The sequence below is a fragment of the Mytilus trossulus genome, chromosome 14, assembly GCF_036588685.1.
Source record: "Mytilus trossulus isolate FHL-02 chromosome 14, PNRI_Mtr1.1.1.hap1, whole genome shotgun sequence".
Classification (NCBI taxonomy): domain Eukaryota; kingdom Metazoa; phylum Mollusca; class Bivalvia; order Mytilida; family Mytilidae; genus Mytilus; species Mytilus trossulus.
Window position 1 is genome coordinate 72,466,349 of NC_086386.1, and position 21,278 is coordinate 72,487,626.

Consider the following 21,278-nt stretch of genomic DNA (forward strand, 5'->3'; position numbering starts at 1 on the left):
TATTTTGCTTTGTTTTAACATCAAACCGGAGAATGACTTGATAAGCTTGGTCTGTACTAGCAGATATATCAGGTCAAAGTATATTACAACATAAATCTGTGATAATATGTAATCTTATCAAGGGCTGAGCAGAGTGATACATGTACAGAAAATTGGAAGACTGATAAGAAAGCAATATCTATTTAGTCACAGTTGTACTTATATAAATCAAGTGTCCCATGTTTAATTCCAAGCATTGAGTTCAAATATAATGTTCAGAGCTAAACAGTGTTTTGATGTATTTTTTTTGACTGGTCAACTTGACATTAAAACAATTTCACTTCACAAATTCAATACTTTCATAATTCATTATTTCATTGATTTTGTGGGTACAGGGGAACCAGAAATTTAAATGTTCAACAAATTCTAAATTTTCCATCATCTTGTATGCAGACTTCAGCAAAACCATTAATTTAGATATCAATGAAAGTGTCAGTTTTCCTCAATCCATGAAAATTGTTATCGACAAAAATAAATGAATCAACAGTACATGTATGTCTTTATCTCAATATAGTTATTTATATATTTGCCATATTTTGGTTCTAGCTTGAAGGCTTGAATTTTTATCAGAGTATTATATCATAGGATTTCTATCAGTGTGTTATATCATAGGGTATTGAACTGATTGATGTATACTGACAACTTAAAGATTTATTAGTTACTATTTATTCCTTTCATTAGAAATGATATCTTTTATTTGGGCCATTTTAAATTTTCAGCAAATGAGCAATTTAAAAAATTGTTCAGAGTTATAACATGATTAAAATTTGTAAGGGTTCCGCGGAACCCAGTGTCTCGCCTACTTTTGCTGTAAATCTCGGGCTCAACAAAATTTGAGGAAAAAAATCAATAAAAATATTCCTCTTGATACTATCTTTTGATTGTAAGAAGCTTCTGTCCATGTTTGGTAAAAATCTAGGATAGTTAATGAATCTAATAAATGTTTTGGAAACTTTAACTGCAGACTGTAAGTAATGTTAACTGGAAGAAAAACTTAGTCCATTTAAAAGTAAAATACGGAAAAATGGATTATTTTTTTTACAAAATTTACTTCTGTATACTATCTTATGATCATCAATAAGCTTCTGTCCAAGTTTGGTACAAACCCAGGATAGTTAAAGAAAGTTATTCAAATTTTTAAAATTTTAACCACAAACCACAGAGTGAATGTAATGTTTCCCCGCAGAAAAACTAAGTCCATTTAAAAATAAAATACGGAAAAAATAGATTTATTATTTTACAAAATTTACTTCTGGATACTATCTTATGATCATAAATAAGCTTCTGTCCAAGTTTGATACAAACCCAGGATAGTTTGAGAAAGTTATTAAAATTTTAAAAACTTAAACCACAGACTGAATATAATGTTTCCCCGCAGAAAAAACTAAGTCCATTTATAAGTAAACTACGGAAAAAATGGAATTTTATTTTCACAAAATTTACTTCTGGATACTATCTTATAATCATAAACAAGCTTCTGTCCAAGTTTGGTAGAAATCCAGTACAGTTTAAGAAAGTTACTAAAATTTCAAAAACTTTAACCACAGAGTGAATATTTGTGGACGCCGCCGACGACAACGCCGACGCCGACGGAAAGTAGGATCGCTTAGTCTCGCTTTTTCGACTAAAGTCACTAAAGTCGAAGGCTCGACAAAAATGTAAGTTGTTTTACTGGTTAATTAGGCCTATAGAAAACAATTTATGCAGAACAAGAATAAGTCCATAGTACAGGGATGCACCACCCTCACTAGCATTTTCAATGTTCTTTGGACTGTGAAATTGGGGTCAATACTTTTTTTTTGCAGTAAAATTAGAAAGATCATAACATAGGCAACATGTGTACTAAGTTTCAAGTTGATTGGACTTCCCCTTCAACACCTTGAACAAAATCATTAACCTAAAGCGGGACAGATGGAAAATCAGACTGAAATTCATAAGGCCCATAAGTGGGGCATAAAAATTCAGAAGAGTATATACTTGTGCTGCCTCATTTAAACTAACAAAGTAGACTTACTTCAGCTTTCCTGATGTGCTGTTTCATTTCTTCTATTTTCTGTTCAATCTCTTGTTGATTGTTTTCCATTCCTGTTCCAGAGTCAGATCCCTACAAATTAAATAACAATCTTATAAAATCTCTGATCTAATAGCTCTCAACAGATCTGAATCTGCATTTATGTTAGTGAATGATTCCAATTTATTCAAAGGTTTTAAAATCTTATGCATTCTGGGTAAATCTTTCAAAGCAAAAGGAAAAGAAAAAGGGGTGTAATTAGTTCAAAATTGACCTTAACTATTGGTAGACAATTAATGGCAATCCATATGTTTATTTTGGGATAGGAACAAGATAACCATCTCTTATATCTACAGTTTCTTTGGTCATGACCATTACTTATCTTACCAAATCTCCTGCTGCAGTGGCCTCAAGGGCCTTGAGTGTTTTTTCATGGTCCCTGATGGCTTTGGTCTCCTTGGCTATTTTTGTGGCCCATTTTCTGGCCTCTTTATCAACTTGAAGGTCTGCTCCATGTTCCTTGGATATTTTATTGCACTGTAATACACAAACAATGCTATAAATACCTTAAATGTATCCAAAATATGCCTCCATTGGCAAAATAAAATAAATGACAAGTAAATGCACCACTTATAGCATAAATTATGCATACTGTATATATAACTATAATAAATGACACAACATGTTAAAATTTGTTTTTTAAACAGGTATTTGATCACTGAGACTGTTGAAGTTATTCTCTAATCTTAATTGTGTTGTCTTGGATTTTCTGGTGGTTAACTTAATAACCTATAACCCCCCCTTCTTTTTTTTATTTATTTGTATACTGTGGTAAGTATATTGCTGGAGTAATGTGACTGCTAGGTCGATAACTAAAATTTTAAAGTGGAAGCCTGATCAATAACTTTTTTGGCTCTGTATGTGTAATATTGAAACAGAAATATTCTAGTATCTGATAGCCAGTTACTAGACCTTTGCTAATTTCCATCCCTGTCATCTCACTATAGCTACAACCATGTTTGTGTGTGACTTACCTTATCGTTATGACATGGTTCAAACTGGTATTGCACTTTGTCTGTTAATATTTTATTACAATATAGAAAGCACTGGTGATTAAAATTTCTGTCAATCTGAAAAAAATATATAAAAATATTAACTTGCAGTATACTTTAATACAAGAAGACATTTGCCAAGTAAAAATTAAACAAAAAGAAATCAAAAGAAAAACCAACACAGCCAAAAGAAAATAACATTTTTTGCCTTTTCAAATCTATTTTTGCTATGTAGATTTTCTTCTGCATATGTAGAATGGATGCCTGTATATTACTTATGTTGACTCTCTTTTACGGATTTTTTGTGCAGTTTTTATGTATTTCTATGTGCCTGACCATGTTCCTGTCTCAAATCAGGAGCCTTGTCAGACATTGCCTTTTTATATATCAGGGAATTAGCTTATCCAGTGTTTCCATCGTAATCTTGTGTTTGTATCCATAGTACAATCATGGCAAAGATAAATGATTACACAAATTTCTGAATTGAAAATTGAACTATAGTTGTAAATTTTTTTGTCATTTGGTCTCTTGTGGAGAGTTGTCTCATTGGAAATTATACCTGACTTCTTATTCTTATAGGAACCATTAGCATATGCATTGGTATATATACTATATTAATTATGAAAAATTAACCTATCATAATTACTAAAGATATACTTACTAAATCAGCTTCAGTGAATATATTTTCACAAGCAGATTTTTCCTGAGTACTGACATCTAATGCAGCTTTCCCATAGGTCAGAAAATAATCTCTAATATGGTCGTACATATCACCGTCTAATGTCTGAAAAAGTAACAAATAACAAATGTTTAAAAAAACTTTTTCTTTGAGCATGGTGTGTGTAACTTTCTCAATTGAGGCAGTACAAAGCACTGCAGGGAGATAACTCTGTTAAATTCAGCTGAATATAAAGCTTTTAATCAAATTCTATTGTAATGAATGAAAATTTTCAAACAGTTTTTTTTTTTTTTTTTTAAATTTTCATGTTTTTGTCAAAAAGTCAAAGTAAATATTTAATCAGAATTTCATGAAATATTGAAAAGTGTAACTTTTGACCTAACAACACTGATAATTTACTCATGCGCTTCAAGTATTTTCAAGAATTTATGCGTTGTTTAGTCACTGGTTTAATATTTGTCTGTATTTGAATTCTTTGATTAGTAACTCTTTAATTATCCAATCATACCTTGCAAACTTAGTTACGATTTTATCAAATTAACTCACGTCTATGAGATCGGGTAAATCTGTTGAGTAATACCGATGTTGATGAGCACTGCTTGCAGCTAAACATAATAAATATTCATTTCGTGAGTTTGTAGATTTGACTTCGCATCCGTCTCGTCGGGTATTTAACTAAAATGGAGAAAAAGATAAAAAAAAAAAGGTTTAATATTAAACTGCCATGTATCAACATTGTTCAGGAAAGTGAGAATGCAAAAGATTTTTTTTTTTGGTGTGTATTCATTTATTTAATGTTTGTCTAAAAATTAAGTGTGAAACTACTAAAACTTGAACCTATTTGTACCTTTTTAATGCTATAGATTTCTTCTTTTTTGTGGGAAAACAAATTTCATTAAATCAGGTGGACTACAAATTTGAATGCTCAAAGAACAACACTTTTCTTTATAATGCTTGTTTTCAGTGGCAAGAACATGAATTCAAATTTTGATGGAAATACATGTACATATGTTTACCTACATTCTCAAAAATTAGTACTTACAAAAATAAATGTATGCACAGTAGTTATTACAATACTGAATGATGAATTTATAATTTGACAAACAAATGAGACAGCAACCCAACAACACAAGCAAAAAGAGACATTTTAAGCCCATGTTTCAGAAAAGAACTTTTTAGTTTCTTCAACCAATAAGATAATGCCAAACACGCTGAAAGTGGCACATAAAAAAGTATTACCAATCAACCATCATAAAGAAACATTACCATCAAAAGTTTTTATTAACAGATTCATCTTTTTTACCCAGAAAATGTTAATTGACAGTCAGACACCAGTGTCTCAAAATTTACACTAGCAAGTTTAACAATATTAGTTTTCTCTATTAAATTGTTTTTTACATTTGTCATTTTCAGGTCTTTAATAGCTTACTATGCAGTATGGTTATTGCTCATTGTTGTAGTCTGTACAGTGACCCATAATTATTTGGTTTCTGGCAGAGAGTTGTCTCAATAGCAATCATACTATAACATTAGTACAACTGTATAACTTTAATTTATATAGTTGATTGACTGGTGCATGCTTATTGTCTTGTTTTAAATATTTCAAATCATTGATACCTTGGCACAATTTTTCTGTAAACTTGCAAGGGAAGTGAAAATTCCTGTAGATTTTCTTGATAATCTGAAAATATAAATAATGATTTAACTGTAAAAACACATTAAAAACTTGTTCACAGATGTTAGCTCTCTTTCATCAAGAGTTAGTGTTCAGTAAAAGTTTGACTAACCAGTGGTTAGCCTAAGCATCTTGTAGTCTTGCAACATGAGCCAGAATTTGATCAATGTATGCTAAATGCTTATAAGCAGCACCAGGAGTCTGGGTGGTTGTTGTTTGTTGATGTACCAGTTTATCATATTTGTTTTTCGCTCATTATTTATACTGAAATCAGGGCATTATTTTTCTTGTTTGAATTGTTTTTCATTTGGACTTTGGGTGCCTTTTAAAGCTGACTTTGCGGTATGGGTTTTACACATTGTTGAAGGCCATGCGTTGACCTAAAGTTGTGAACTTGTATGTGATATGGTCTTTTGTGAGCAAAAGCTCTGTGTTGAAGGCCATACCTTGACCTATAATGGTCTACTTTAATAAATTATTACTTGGAAGGAGAGTTGTCTCATTGGCAATCATACTACATCTAATATGTCTGACTTACCTGTCGTTAGCCTCAGCAGATTTTTGTCTTGCATCATGGGTCAGTGTCTGGTCAATATTATAGGTTTTCTGTGATTTGACCATCTCATTCACAGTCTGACTAACTTCTTGTTGATAGGTGGTCAACTGGGGTACCATCTACAAACATACATGGAAATGAATAATATTTAAAATGCTTAGTACTGTGGATTCATTTATTTTTTGTGGATACTAAATTTTGCGGATTTAAGAAACTTGTATTATTGAAGAAACATGTATTTGATTTTCAAGTTTTTTTTCAAAATCTGCATACAACCCTATGGAATCATTTTTCTGGTGTTTTGAAGAATGCATGCTTTAAGAGTTTTAAAAACAATTAGCTAGCAACATACAAAACAACATGTTGTTGTTGTATATTGAAAGACATTGAGCTACAACACAAAAACATTGGTAAGGGAAACACAATTTCCTAATTGCTTATGCTAATTCTTATAATATTTGTCTGAACTGAGACAACCATTTAAACAAAAATCTCAAAACAAAAAGGTAATGCTTCAGAAATAATCTTTCAGTTAAAAATCAAATTGTACTAGTTCAGAAAACATGAAAATAGCAATAAATTATCATCAAAAAGAATATAACTTAAATATTTATTATACTCTATTTTTCCTTCTTCTTCTGATATCTTTATTTACTTTTTAACAGATAATGAAGCTTTTTCTCCAGTTTAAAATGACTTCCCTTTCCTTAATTAAACAAACAAAAATAACCTGTGTTTTGCCTGAAGGTTTAATACCATAAGAAGCTTATCTAATATAAGCTCTTCCTGGTTTCTTACTTTTTTCATTTTTTAAGCCGTGGTTATTTTTAAATGTCTTGTCACAACCTCTCATAAATCATTATTTTATGAAAATAACGCTTAGTAAATTTCTTGTGTAGGAAGTTCTTTCTGGATAAACTTTCATCATTGACGTTCAAACTTAATTATTTTAAAGACACTGATGAATAAATATCCAAAACATGAGGAGCTCTATGATCTGAAGAATCTTGTGTAAAATTCATCAAGCTTATTTTTCTGATCATTTTAATGTATCATTTCTAAGCTGATGGTCTTTATTGTTACCCTGGATTGCTGCCTTGACAAAATCCCAAGATCTGTATCTATCACCCTTTGAAAGTAAGCTGTTAGGCCAGCTTGTAACTGTAGGCAAATCTCATTCATATTCCGCCTTACCTTTTTATAACATTGTATTTTTGCAGATTTAAGAGGTTTCAAAGGCTCAGCTATTTTCTCCATGTATATTTCAGCTGCCTGAAGGCGAGCCTTGGCGAGTCGTTCTGTCTCTTCCAGAATTGTCCTCCATACTCCCAAAGCCGTTCTGAAAGATATAAAGGAAAAATTAAACCTACCATTTTAGTTTTAAATGACTTTCTTCTATATCTCTCTCTAAATTGGACCTGTATATAAATCAGTCACAATTTTCAAACAATCTAAGTTTGAAACAAATTTTGACTGAACTGCAAACTCTAATACATCAATTTGCAATACACTCTGAACAGTCATGAATTCAAGACAATTAACTATATTTATGTCAAATCAGATTACTTGCACTTATATGATGTGTTATCATTGAAATTTATGACAAAAATTGCCCTTTTTGCTCATTTTTCTACTTGTTTTGATTCTCTTCAAATAATTTTCACTTTTTCTATGCAATCAACCCTGAAGGGTATTCTAAAGTGGATTCAAATGAAGATATTATCATTTTTCCAATACAATATTGCAGATATCAAAACTAAATAAATAATATTAACAATTAAAAGCTATTAAGGTGGCTGGGGCGTCTTAATTAAAACTGACAGAATTTTTTGATAACTTGTCAAGACAAAGCTTTTATCATGCTTTTTTCAAAACTGTATTAAAAAGTATGGGTCACCGGACTTTTTTTCACGCTACAGGTTGCGCAAATTTGTCAGATTTTGTATAGATTATTCATAGAAAATTAAATTTTGTGTGATAAAACAAAAACGTACTATAAGAACTTTAAGATAAAATGTGAGAATATTGCTCTTATAACATGCTTTCAAATAAGCAAAAGAAAAAATGGGGTCACCAAACTTGTTTTCTTGCTACATATCGAAATAGGTAAATTCATAACACTTTCTATTGTAAAATTTACTTTATCGGAGTTATCTCCCCTTATTTGGCAAAGTTTGAAAAAATCTAATCAAACACAAATAAACAAGGCGTTTTTACAAAATTACAACCTAAGTTATGTTAAAACACACAATTTTCTATATCTATATCAAAAGTCTTTTACATAATTTACATACAACTCTCAAAATTTGCACATTTCATCAAATATATATACCAAAGACATCTGCTTATTTAAAATCCAAGATGGAGGAAGACACCCGAGCCACCTTAAAAAGCTGTATTACAGACTAAACTCACCTAGAACACTCCTAATTTCTAACTTAAATTCATAAAATAACAATTAAGGGTGAAAAACAAACCTAAATATGTGCTTGTGATAAAATAACTTTTTATTAAATGGCTTTGAACTTAATGTGTACACATAAGAAACCTTGACATAAAATTTAACGCAAGGATAAATTCTATTAAAATAAAGTGAAAATGACACCAAAAATTAAAATAAGTATAAAACAACTTTCTATACAACGAACAAGTATTAGTAAATTATAAAAATGTTATCATGTGAATTAAAAATTAAATAAACATTTTCATTTCAGATTCAAGTTCTTACCTTCCAGATGGAGACCTTCAAATAGGAAATAAAATAAATTGAAAATTGAAACAATGCTTCAATCAAGCTGGGTCTGCCATAAAAATACCACATCAGTTTTTTTTTTATTTTAAGCCAAAATATTTATTTCAGTTTTAACTTTGTTGTCAAATTGCTGAATATTCTTTTGTTTCATGTTTAAAAGATGGCATATGGCATAGAGTCTGTATAACTATCAAAGCTAAAAATAAATACTTCATTTTAATTTTTAATAATCCACAAAGATAATCTACATTATTTCTGGTTTTAATTATTTCTTTGTCAAATTGCTGTCTTATATTGATGTTTGTTGAACTTCTTTGTTTATATAAAGAGAATACTTATGTATTAAAAATTCCACTAGAAAAAAAAATCAACTCAATCTTTAGCAAAGATGTAATTTTTGGTTTTATTTTCAAATTGCTGTCTCATATAATATTTTTGTTTAACTAAATTTGGTCATGTACTTATTAGAACCTTATTGCATTCCAGAAAGTCCAAGACAAAGAAGACGTCACTTTAAAACACACACATGAAGTCGGGGACACAGAGTGCACGATAAAAAAAACGTGTATAACAAGTATATTATATATGTTACTCTACTGAAATTACTTAGAGATCAAAAGCTCAAATCAAGGAACAAATTAGCCTGCATGTTATATGTCAGAATTATTAGTAAAAGACCATTACTATTTCATCAATTTCACACCTCCATGACAACTGATTACAGATTTATTGCATGTTATTATGACATCAGCTTATGTCAGCCCTAAGTCGTAACACCTGTTTACACCTGGTTAACATTGCAGGTAACAACTTATATCAAGGACATTGGTGTACTAATAATGTACCATATGTCATAATACTCAAATCAATTTTACTAACAAGATGTTTATTGGTCTATGAATGGAGAATTGCAGATTTTCATATGCCAAAAAAAGGGGGAGGGCTATCAAGGACATCGGTGTGCTTATAATGTACCATATGTCATAATACTTAAATCAATTTTACTAACAAGATGTTTAAATGGTCTATTGGTCTATGAATTGGTCTATGAATGAGAAAATTGAAAATTTTCATAAGTCAAAAAAGGGGGAAATTGGTTTTAAAATAGGTTACAACTTATACCAAGGACATCAGTGTACTTATACATGTAATCATGTACCATATATATGTTATAATACTCAAATGAATTTTACTAACAAGATGTTTATATGGTGTAAAGGTCTATAATGAATGGAAAATTAAAAATTTTCAGGTCAAAAAAGGGGGGAAAGTGGTTTCAAAATTGGTAACAACTTATACCAAGGACATCAGTGTACTTATAATGTACCATATGTCATAACAGTCAATTGTTTTTTACTAACTTAGGTTTATATGGTCTATTGGTCTATGAATGGAAAGTGAAATTTGAATATGTCAAAAACAGGAGGAGGGTTGTCAAGGCATCAGTGTGCTTATAATGTATCATATGTCATAATACTCCAAAGATTTTGAGTTCATTAGTAGAATGAAAAATTTGGGAAATTTTCCTGATTTTTTTTATTTTTCTACCATAATTGGGGACTTCGTTCCCATATCAAGGACATTGGTGTACTTATAATGTATCATAGGTCATAATACTCAAATGAATTGTACTAACAAGATGTTTATTGGTCTATGAATGGAGAATTGAAGATTTTCATATGTCAAAAAAAGGGGGAGGGTTATCAAGGACATCGGTGTACTTATAATGTACCATAGGTCATAATACTCAAATGAATTTTACTTACAAGATGTTTATTGGTCTATGAATGGAGAAATGAAATTTTCAATATTTCATAAAAGGGGGAGGGGGACGGTTATTAAGGAAATCGGTGTACTTATAATATACCATATATATAAAGAAGATGTGGTAATTGATTGCCAATGAGACAACCGTCCACAAGAGACCAAAATGACACAGAAACATATGTCATAATAGTCAAATGAATTTTACTAACAAGATATACAGTCAATTGGTCTATGAATGGAGCATTTTAAAGATTACCAAATATATCTAAATATTAAGTGTGGAGAAATATCAGACCCATAAAATTCTCTGCTTTTTTCTCGTATCTGGTTATTTTCCGGAACGGATTGAGAACTTCTTAAATGGTCCCTTTAAATTAGGCAGTTTTCTAAGTTTTTTCAACTGACTTGCTTCCTATTTTTATAAACATAACTAAGCAGTATAATGGTTTCTCTCATTGTTGAAATCCATATGTTTGCCTATAATTGCTTACATCCATTTCATCTAACTTTGGTGGATAGTTGTCTCAATCCTCATTGACAATCAAATCACAGCTCTTTAACTTTTAAAACAATAATATATGGCAACTGCCAACCAACGACACCTACTTAACAACAGGTTGCTACTTGAGACAAGTACATTATGTTGTGCTGGATAACATTGGCTGTTGACATTTACCCTTCCCTTATCCTTGACCTTGTGGATAGTTGTCATTGGCAATCATACCTCATCTCTACTTTCATAAACATCAAAACAACCTTGGAACCTAACCACAAAAGTCTAAGGGTACTGGTAGTTACTTGAAGCTAGTTCAGAGCTAATTTCATCTCATAAATAAATGATGTTTTCCCAGACTAAATTATCTCTATGTATACTTTAGTGTTGTAACAATTATCTATTCCATGTCAGATAACCATTTATTTATCTATGAACGCTAAGACAATTGTATTAATATTGATCAACTTTTAAATAATCAAGATGAACTGAAATTTAATTATCATGCCCAATCTAAGACCCTTGAACTTGTTTTTAAATGGGTCTAACTTCTTTAAATCTAAATAAGGTGTGGCATGATGAGCGAGAATAAGATAACTAAGATTAATCCACCAAAAACTGAACAATATGGGTAAAAGCAAGGATAGTTCCCCCTGGAAAATTAAAGAACACCAACACAAGTTGGTTGACCATTATCATGATTATTGAATATAATATAGATGATTACAGATACTAATAATATTAATTGTCCTTTTATTCCCTTAATGTGATCTACTGAATAAAGCTTATCAACCATTTTGTGTTTTACACAAGCAATCATGACAGGTGCCACATAATTACCCTTCCTTAAAGCAACTGATATCACCCCAGTTTTGGGTGGGATTTGTGTTGCTCAGCCTTTAGTTTTCTATATTGGGTTTAGTTTTCTGTTTTGGAAGGTTCTTATAACAACGCAATTTTCAAACAGTAACAATTACAAACTTTGCGTTTTTCGATTTGAAATATGACAACAGATGTATCAATTTTTATTTGCATAAAATTGATTCTTATCTGGCACAGCTCAAATCATTATTTCATTTGAACATTTAAGGAGATGAGACCAATTTGTAACAGAGGTGTGAATAAATTTAATAGATCTGTCATCATAGTAGTATGTATGTGCTAAATGCAGCTGACAGTCCATGTTAATTTCATTGCATTGAATTCAAAACAAAACAATTGACACAGAAAATGAAAATTTTACGTCAATTCCGAACAGTAAAATGTTTATAATCCAATTTTCATCAATTCTTCCTGCGTAATTCTGTTAAAAGTATGAAGGATGCTCAATATATTGACTTATTCTTTGGTGTAGCATTAAATGGATGTAAATTTACAATTTTCCGTACAAAGCACGCCATAATAACATGCTTCCAATCTCCTATCACATGCAATGATGTATACAGTAGTAAAACATTAATCAAAATTATGGATTTTTTAAGTGTTTCTGTCTTTAGTGAGAATCAAATTTCTGATATTTTCAAAACATTATACTAATATATATATAGCTTGCTGTTTAGGGTGAGCCAAGACTCTGTGTTGTCCAGAGACTCCAGACTGTACTTTGGCCTATAATGGTTTTTCTTTTACAAATTGTGACATGGGTGGATAATTGTCTCATTGGCACTCGTAGTACATCATCTTATGTCTATATATTTCAATTGGTTGATTAATTCATGTTTGCTTAATGTACAGTGGCAAATATTTGGTTTAATTTCCGGAATTGTTAAAAGTATCCAAATCTATATTGGATGCTGTAGTGACTATTCAAATAACATAACCGTAGCCAGGGGGGTCAAACGACCCCCCCTTGAAAACAAATAAGCACTGTTAAAGTCAACATTCTGTTCGAATTGTGACTGTTAAAGTGGAGTTTGAGAGTCCAATACCCCCCCTTGAAAATTCCGGGATACAGGCCTGAATAATTAAGTCTTCACAATCCCCTCAGTAAAATAAAAGTGAAAATTGAAATACCACAAAATTGTAACTTTTCCCACACAGAGGGTATACAATTACATAACAACATAAATGTCATTTAACTAGGCTGCATTTTTCTAAGGTAAAACTTACACAGGTATTAAGAGATAACAAGGTCATTGCCATTAAAAATATTTATAACCAGTCTGATTCAAGTCTTTAAAAATTATGCCCAGCCCAGTGGGAAATACTGGGAAAACCCGGGTTTTACTGGGTTTTAGTGGGTAATGCTGGGCAATACTGGGTAATATAAAATACTTGTCTGAATTTTAAAGAGGATTCAGTGATAAACACGAAAATAATACATTAAATAAGATATGTATACCCTATTTTGTTTGTCTAGCATTTGTCTAGATTGGCAAACCGTAAATATAAAGCTAAACAATTTTTTCTTTCAAATAAATATAACTCCTAATTTAAGAATTAACAATTACTTAATTGTAAGAAAAATTACATTTAAATAATGTCACTAATTAATTAGTAATTATTCAGATTAGAACACAGATTTGTTTATGTAACAATAATCATCCCTTATAATTCTTTAAGTTTTATTGTCATGACCCCTTAGGGTGTTTATTTAGCAATATGAATGTAACAAATAAAATTAACAAGTCACTTAAACACTGCAATAAAATGCATGTTTCAAAGTTTAGATTATTAAAATAATGTTTGGTAATTAAAAAGGTATCTTAAATGTACAAATCTTCTGTTCTGCCTACATATAAAATTAATAGAGAAGAGAATGAATTTGATATTTCAATCTTCTAGAAATGACTGTCAATGGTTATCTGTATAAAAAGTATATATTTAGCTGTTATACTATGAAACTGTACCCAGTCTTTACTATTTAGTGTTAAAATAAGCATAGAAAATCATATTGCCCACTATTACCTATTTCTGGGAGTATTGCCCACCCCGGGAAAACCCGGGTTTTCCCACCCAGGAATTCCCGGGCGGGTAATACTTTGCCAACCCTGGAGACTGATCTTATGATCTTGATTCTTTTTTAAAAATTTATAAACAACTGGTTGTATTTTTTAGAAAAAAAATGTAAAGAATGCATACCTTTGGCCTGGGAAACAAATGAATCATTAGTCTTAACTTAGCATTGTTAGAAACAAGACAAAAATTCACATTTATTATCTATGACTAAATTCTTTACTATTTTTCACTGAAAAGCTATGTGACATATACTATAGCTGATTGTCATGAAAATTGAGAACATGTACTGTAAATTCAGAAATTATCACCAGGTTTTAAGGTGAATAATCTGATAATAATTATCTAAAGGCAGCATTTCAAATTTTTGCAATGACATGTTTGTCCATTCTTCAAAAATTGAGAATGGAAATGGAGAATGTGTCAAAGAGATAATTAACACTCAAACAAAGAGCAGAAAACAGCCAAAGACCACCAATGCCAGGTCTTCAATACAGCCAGAACATCCTGCATGCATTCATATCCAGAAATCAACGCCACTTTGCTTATTTGAATATTATACTAAAGAAATCGGATACGGGTCACGGAAATTACTAAAAATGATAGGGAATTTTGAAAAAAATGCCTTTTTTAATTTTAATTTAAGTGATAGACAGGTTGCCGGGGCAGAAAATGAATATACACAACAATATACACCATTTAAACGAAACATTATGACTGTTGTTGCAAAAATACAGGTTCCTGAGCTATTTTAAATATCGAAGCGAGAGGGCTTTAACATTGCAGTGTAAAATACAGGCTAAAATGGCTGAAACGTCAAATTTGCCAACTTCGTGTTGAAAATTGGCTACAAGGGCATTACAAAAACATGTTGCCGGGGTGGATTTTGAAACTTGAATTTCCAAAGAATAAGCAAGTCCAAACCTTGTATGTGTAGTCGTTGAACTCTAGGTTCCCACGTAAAATTAAAATGTCACTTTTTCACGAAGAATAAACTCACGAAAGCACGAAAAAATCACTTAATTCACGTTCATTGTTTTGATTTTGACCGCCTGACAACTTTACGGAAATATCAAAGTGATTGTAAATAAGGACTCTGTGACGGGCAACTAATAATATCCGTGTTTTAAAGATTTTAATGATATCAAGCCTATCAAGCCAGTCCAGTTCAAACTACTATCACGTGGTACAATTCTCATTTACATATTATGAATATTAATTAGCAAAACCACTACTCATTTCTGGCTATGTTATACACAGTGCATATAATAATTAATTCACATTATAGTACTAGCGATCTTACTTATGTTCATGGCCATCATCTGTTGTAAGATCTGGTGTGGCAGAAAATTCTCTTTTCAAAAGGCTTGTGGTCAATTTCAGCAGGCTCTGGAAAAGAAAAATAACATTCATTTATGCTACAATAATATGATTAAACAAAAATGTTCATTGATGATAAGAAAACAGCAACCTAACATTAGAGGCACAACACAAAAATGATAGGCTGCTAAAAAAGGACTTTAAAGCACACACTAGTTATTCTTTGTTATGCTGACCCTTTTGTAATAACACTTTTAACATCTTAAAATTGCTCCTATATTTCATCATAACATGCATATAAGCCAAAAACTGCCAAAAAAAAAATCAAAAAAAAAAATCAGGGGCAACAACTCCAAAACTTTTCTTCTTCTTCGATTCATGTTAATACATTCTAATTGTGATAATCCTTTTTGCAATTTACACTTTTAAACATTATTCCTTTTGTGTTTACCCTAAAACAGCCTGTGAATTATAAAACAAAAGTTACCGTGGAAGTGACACTAAGGGGCAACATAATATTTCTAACATATACATATGTATAGAAGATGTCATACTAAAAATTTACATCCCCTATAAAACAATGCACTTTAAAAAAATATTAAATGAGGAACTGTAAGTTTTATTTTCCTGATCTCATAAGCTGAGGTGTATTCTTCTCAATGTAAAAACAAATAATTACAGGGGAAAAAAACCTTTTAACAAGTTGTTATTTGAACTTTAGTATACCAACAATCCTTTACAGAAAAGTTTCCTTATTTAACCAAAACATGAACTTAATATAAGCACCAATTATTACACAGGCACTTGTTTCTAATAACGGGAAGACCCACTATCAACGTATATTTACGTTGATAGTGGGTCTTCCCATAGATAGTAACAAGTGCCTATGAATTATTCTCTGCGATTTCTGAATCAATTATTCATAAATCAGATTATCAAATATTTTTTCGATTCTATTTTTAGAATTTGTTAATTTGTCTGATTCCTACAAAGACATGACTTAGCACTTGAAATATGAAAGGGCATCACATACTAAAATCTATCAATTTCCTTTCTAAGTCTTATTCATCATGCCCCGTCATGATATTTATAAAACTTTCTGTCATCTCTTAATTTTATTCATGAGAAAATCTGATTCTTTACGATTATCAGAAAACACGAAAAGTGATTCTAAAAGATGTTGAGAAAGCTTCCAAAGAATCTTGGAGAAAATCAACAATATACGGAGCTTCCTTTTGTCTAGGATGATAAATCACTTTCGTTTTATAAATTTTGAAGTATCTTTTATCAATAATGTATGTTTCAAGACATGAAATAGACACTGGTGATCAATACCTAAAGTATCAATATATAATCTCATTTTCATTCATTTCAAATTTGTAAAGTAACAATGAGAAATTGATTTCATCGAAAAACCAAACCTGGGAAAACAGATAAACTGTTTTTTTAACAGTTCTGAATTGCATCAAAGAACAGCACCAAATAAATAGTTATTATCTCAGTAATTTAATTTCAGCATGTTCAGTGAAATGAAGTCTTTTCTGCATGAACATGCAGTACCCATAAACTGATACAGTTAAAGATTTGTAAACTTTATACCATCCTGAAAGGACTGATTTATGATTTTTAGTGATTAACAACACTTAACGTACTCTTTGCATTTTGCTGGCAGCTATTTCTTTAAACACCTTATTGCTATTTAACTGCAAAATTTACTGGACATAACATAGGTTCCCTTTAAACATCTGATGCCACAATTGAAAAGTGATTGTTGTTATGATGACATCAATATTTCAACTCAAGAGACGCATTATTATAATTCTGGGGTGAAGTGGGCAGATCTTAAGGGCATACGATACAGTTTTGATCCTGTATTTACAAGTTCATGAAAATTTGCATTTAGGCTATTTTTTACCTGATTAAATCAAATATGTAATAAAAAATATACCTTCATGTGCTACTTTTTGAATAAAATGAGGTCAAAATTTTGTATATTTGCTCGAAATTCAGATTTGTGGCCGTAATTTCTTTTTCGAAAGAAAGACATAACTTTTTTGTTATAAAAGATAAAAACAAATTTTTTTTTGTTAAATAATCGGTAATTTCTGTATTTTATAAATATCTTAAAAAAATATGCAATTTTTTATTCAGAAATAACCCATATTTATCAAATGTTCATGAATTGAGGAAAAAACGTAATTCTTCACTGCATGTTTATCACATTTAAAAAAAATCCTCTATTTACAGTTCTATAAAATTTGGGTCACATAATCTCCCTGCAAAATAAAACCAAATGCCGTTTTGAAAAATAGGGGTCCATGAACTCGTTTTCAAATTAAATCAGTTTGAATGATAAAAATCAGTCGAAAAATGCATCTTTTCCCGATATGTCATAGTTAAACAGTAATAAGGTGTTGGTAGAGGAAGATGCAGTGTCAGATGAGAAAAAGTCATCATGGCAGGAAACTTGTCAATCCTAATTAATAAAGATTGGAGTCAAATACACCTGTACTTGTTTAAGTGTTAAAAAAACTCTCAACCTCAGTAATAAAGTGACAGGCTAGGGATTATTTGGACCAATAGGTCATCACAGCCCTTGTTCTGATATGAAACATCATATGGGATTTACAAGTACATGTACCTACAATTAGTTAGCAAACAAACAATTTCTTTAAATACTTATCATAGACAAGTAACTGTAGCATATGTCATGATTAATGAAATGTGGTCCAGAGTCAAGACATGAAGGGAATTAATATAACCAAGATTATATCAGAGAGGGAATCACTCAGTATTGAAATTGTGTCAAGTTAGTTCAAACCACAAACTAATCCTATATACAAACATGTGGTAATTTAAATCTGTTAATCAGCTATTTTATGTATTATTTATATTACAATAATTAAGTACCAGTATTTGAAATAGTTCAAATTTGAAATGCATGGCTGAACCAATTAACAAACAAATCAATTTACATGCAGTCACTGGCCTTCCTTAATTATAAATAGATGTGGTAATGATTGCAGGGGCGGATCAAGACATTTTCAAAAAGGATAAAGGCGGTTCCAATGCCATATTCCCCCCTGCCACCCTTTAAGGACCTGCCACTAGATTGCAAATGAGACAACTCACCACAAATCAAAAATGACACAGAATTAACAACTAACGGTCATATTACGGCCTTCAACAATGAGTGAAATCATTACTGCATTATAAGTCAGCTATAATTTAAATTCAAACGAGAAAAATAATGGCCCGATATATACATGTATGGCAATTGAATATCATCACAGATCCACATTACCATGATTACTGAAGTACAAAAATGTATTGACAACTCTACAACAAATATTTAATGTTACGATCAAAACAAAAACAAACCATCCTTTAAACTACATAACTTGAACCTACAGATACATTTACAAATGAAGAAAAAGGTTAATTAATTAAAATCAATGGCCTGTCCAAACATTTATCTAAATCAGGTTAAACATTCACTGATTGAGATACTGTCCTAAAAAATCAAATAAACCAATTAATTGTGCCTTTATAGAAAGTGCTGGATCACTCTCTCCGATTATTTTGTATCAGAGATATTTGTGCTTTTATACAGAGTGGTGCGATGACTTTTTCCAATCATTTGTATACATCTGAGATATAACTAAAGTCTATCATCCAAATGACAGAGTATGATCTATAGCTTTCCAATAATACACAAAACTGATTTTACAAATAGTTTCGTTTAAGGAATTTGGTGATTACAAAAATGTTGACTCTGAGATATGTCTTGCCTAAATTTGATAGAAAAATTAAAACGTCAGAATTAAAATATGTAAATGTGGAATATGCAAAATGTTCGAAGTTACTGAACCATGATTAATGGTTCACTAGGTCAAACAATTCCTGTGGTAAAAAGATATGCCAATTGCACTGCATACCAAATTTCAGAAAATGTACTGTGGTATCCTTTTCCAGACCAGGATGTAAAATCCATTTGATTCCATAAGTATATTTAAATTTTAATTGCAGATTTTTAAGTATTGTGTATAAGTTTTGTAACATTTGGTTGGGGCAAACTGGTAAGAGAACGGAAACGGAAATAATAAACTCAGCAGTTTCAGATTTATAAAGGGGCATAACTCAAGAATGGTAAATGTGACGCCACCCTTTTTCAAACCTAAGTTCTTTGCTTGATGGTTACAATAAAAGCATTGTGTACTAAAATTTCGTAACATTTGGATGAGGCAAACTCAATTTAGAGAAAGGAAACCTGAGCTTCAGGAAGTATGTAGGGAAGTACAGACGGACATGGTAAAACTTTATGCCCCCTCTACTACGACTGGGCCTAAGAAGATTGCCAATGAAACATTTAAATCTTCTTATTTTTCTATACATGTACAGCTCTGTCTGATTTTCAAATTTTGTAGTGTACCATGATGCACAATTGTCAAAACTTAAAGAGGTTTCATTGCATTCTAGATATCAGTTATCAAACAACCTGTTTGGGAACTGAGTTATAATCCTTCCAATATGACGAGTCCGCAAAACAGTCAGTCCGATGATGTCAGCACATTCTAAGTCTATAAGACAATGACCCTCTCCTGATATTTAAGGCTGAGATCATCAATTGTCTATTAACACAGATTACCTCTTTTTTAATTGTCCTAAACCTTGGCCCAGTTTCAGTAAACTATAAAGATTTAATTGATCATCTTTTTTAACTATGAATGAAACACTGAGATAAATCAATGATTTGTATTGAGAAGATATCATTACACCAAACTAAATAATGGGCTCTGGATGGGGTATCCAAATACAGAATAACTGCAAAAAAAGTAATGAAATGATATAGAGAAATGAGCACAATATGGGCAAGCCTATAGGAATAGTGAAAAAATGCAGTACACCGGAATGAAGAAATTATGTGGAAAATAAAAGAATCTTAGGTTATAATACAATGCTGATTACAGAAATGATCAAGGCAATACATGATGTACAGAACAAAAAAAAAGAAATCACCAAATTACATGAAAATTTAATAATATAGAATTTACAAGAATTTTACAGAATAAGCATTTAATTGAAGTTAAAGAAAAATGCCTTATAAATCTTAGCAATAAATCACCCCCTTTTTTTCATCCAGACCCTCATTTAATCAATGAGAGTACTTTATGTGTGATTGAAGTCATATTTGAGGAGGATGTAATGTAAACAGTATCTACTAAACCAATACTTTGTGATTGAAAGGAACAAAAAAATGTCCAAATCTGACAACAATTTGTCTAAAAGAAACTATTGGTTTGTGTCTAAAATCAGGAAAGATTTTTATAAAATAAAAATATAAACTAAAGTGCTAACAAATTAAATGTAGTATTACAATACTGTAAAATGATAAATATTGATATATATATTAGACACTATTATTTTATTACTCATGCATATATAAAGTACTGCATAGTCTTAACAGGATGAAGTGCATAAAATGCTTTCAAAAAGGCTCATTTTAGCACCTGTCTCAAGTCAGGAGCCTCTGGCCTTTGTTTTAGTCTTGTATTACTTTTTATTTTAGTTTCTTGTGTATATTTGGAGTTTAGGATGGCGTTCATTATCACTGAACTAGTATATATATTTATTTTGGGGCCAGCTGAAGGAAGCCTTTGAGAAGGTTTGAGAAATTCTCCCTGCATTGAAGACCTATTGGTGATCTTCTGCTGTTGTCTTTTCATTGGTCTGTTCAATGGTCGGGTTGTTGTCTCTTTGACACATTCCTCATTTCCATTTTCAATTTTATCAACTCATGACAACCACAAATATCTAATATAGTTTCATTTTTTAAAATCCAAAATACCAATTTATGTATGTACAGGCTTATTACAAATTCCTATATTCAACAAATGAAAATTTTACTATAGGCTTAATTTTGTATGCAAAAGGTTGACAAAACCATGAAACCAAATATCCACCAAAAATGCAACTTTG

General features: G+C 30.9%; 1 protein-coding gene across 6 annotated transcripts in view; it reads right to left on the reverse strand.

The window, feature by feature from the left end:
• Positions 1-21,278, reverse strand: part of LOC134697347 (F-BAR and double SH3 domains protein 2-like) — a 48,377-nt gene that overhangs the window by 14,564 nt on the left and 12,535 nt on the right. For all 6 annotated transcript variants that reach the window (XR_010103105.1, XM_063559559.1, XM_063559558.1 and 3 more), the window contains exons 4-12: positions 15,283-15,368; positions 7,207-7,351; positions 5,995-6,131; positions 5,399-5,462; positions 4,328-4,456; positions 3,764-3,886; positions 3,085-3,180; positions 2,438-2,587; positions 2,054-2,143 (exon numbers count right to left, since the gene is read on the reverse strand). Coding sequence is in view for 5 of the 6 variants with exons in the window: in XM_063559559.1 (XP_063415629.1) it covers positions 2,054-2,143; positions 2,438-2,587; positions 3,085-3,180; positions 3,764-3,886; positions 4,328-4,456; positions 5,399-5,462; positions 5,995-6,131; positions 7,207-7,351; positions 15,283-15,368 (1,020 nt within the window). In the remaining variant the exon portion in view is untranslated. The remainder of the gene's footprint in view (positions 1-2,053; positions 2,144-2,437; positions 2,588-3,084; positions 3,181-3,763; positions 3,887-4,327; positions 4,457-5,398; positions 5,463-5,994; positions 6,132-7,206; positions 7,352-15,282; positions 15,369-21,278) is intronic.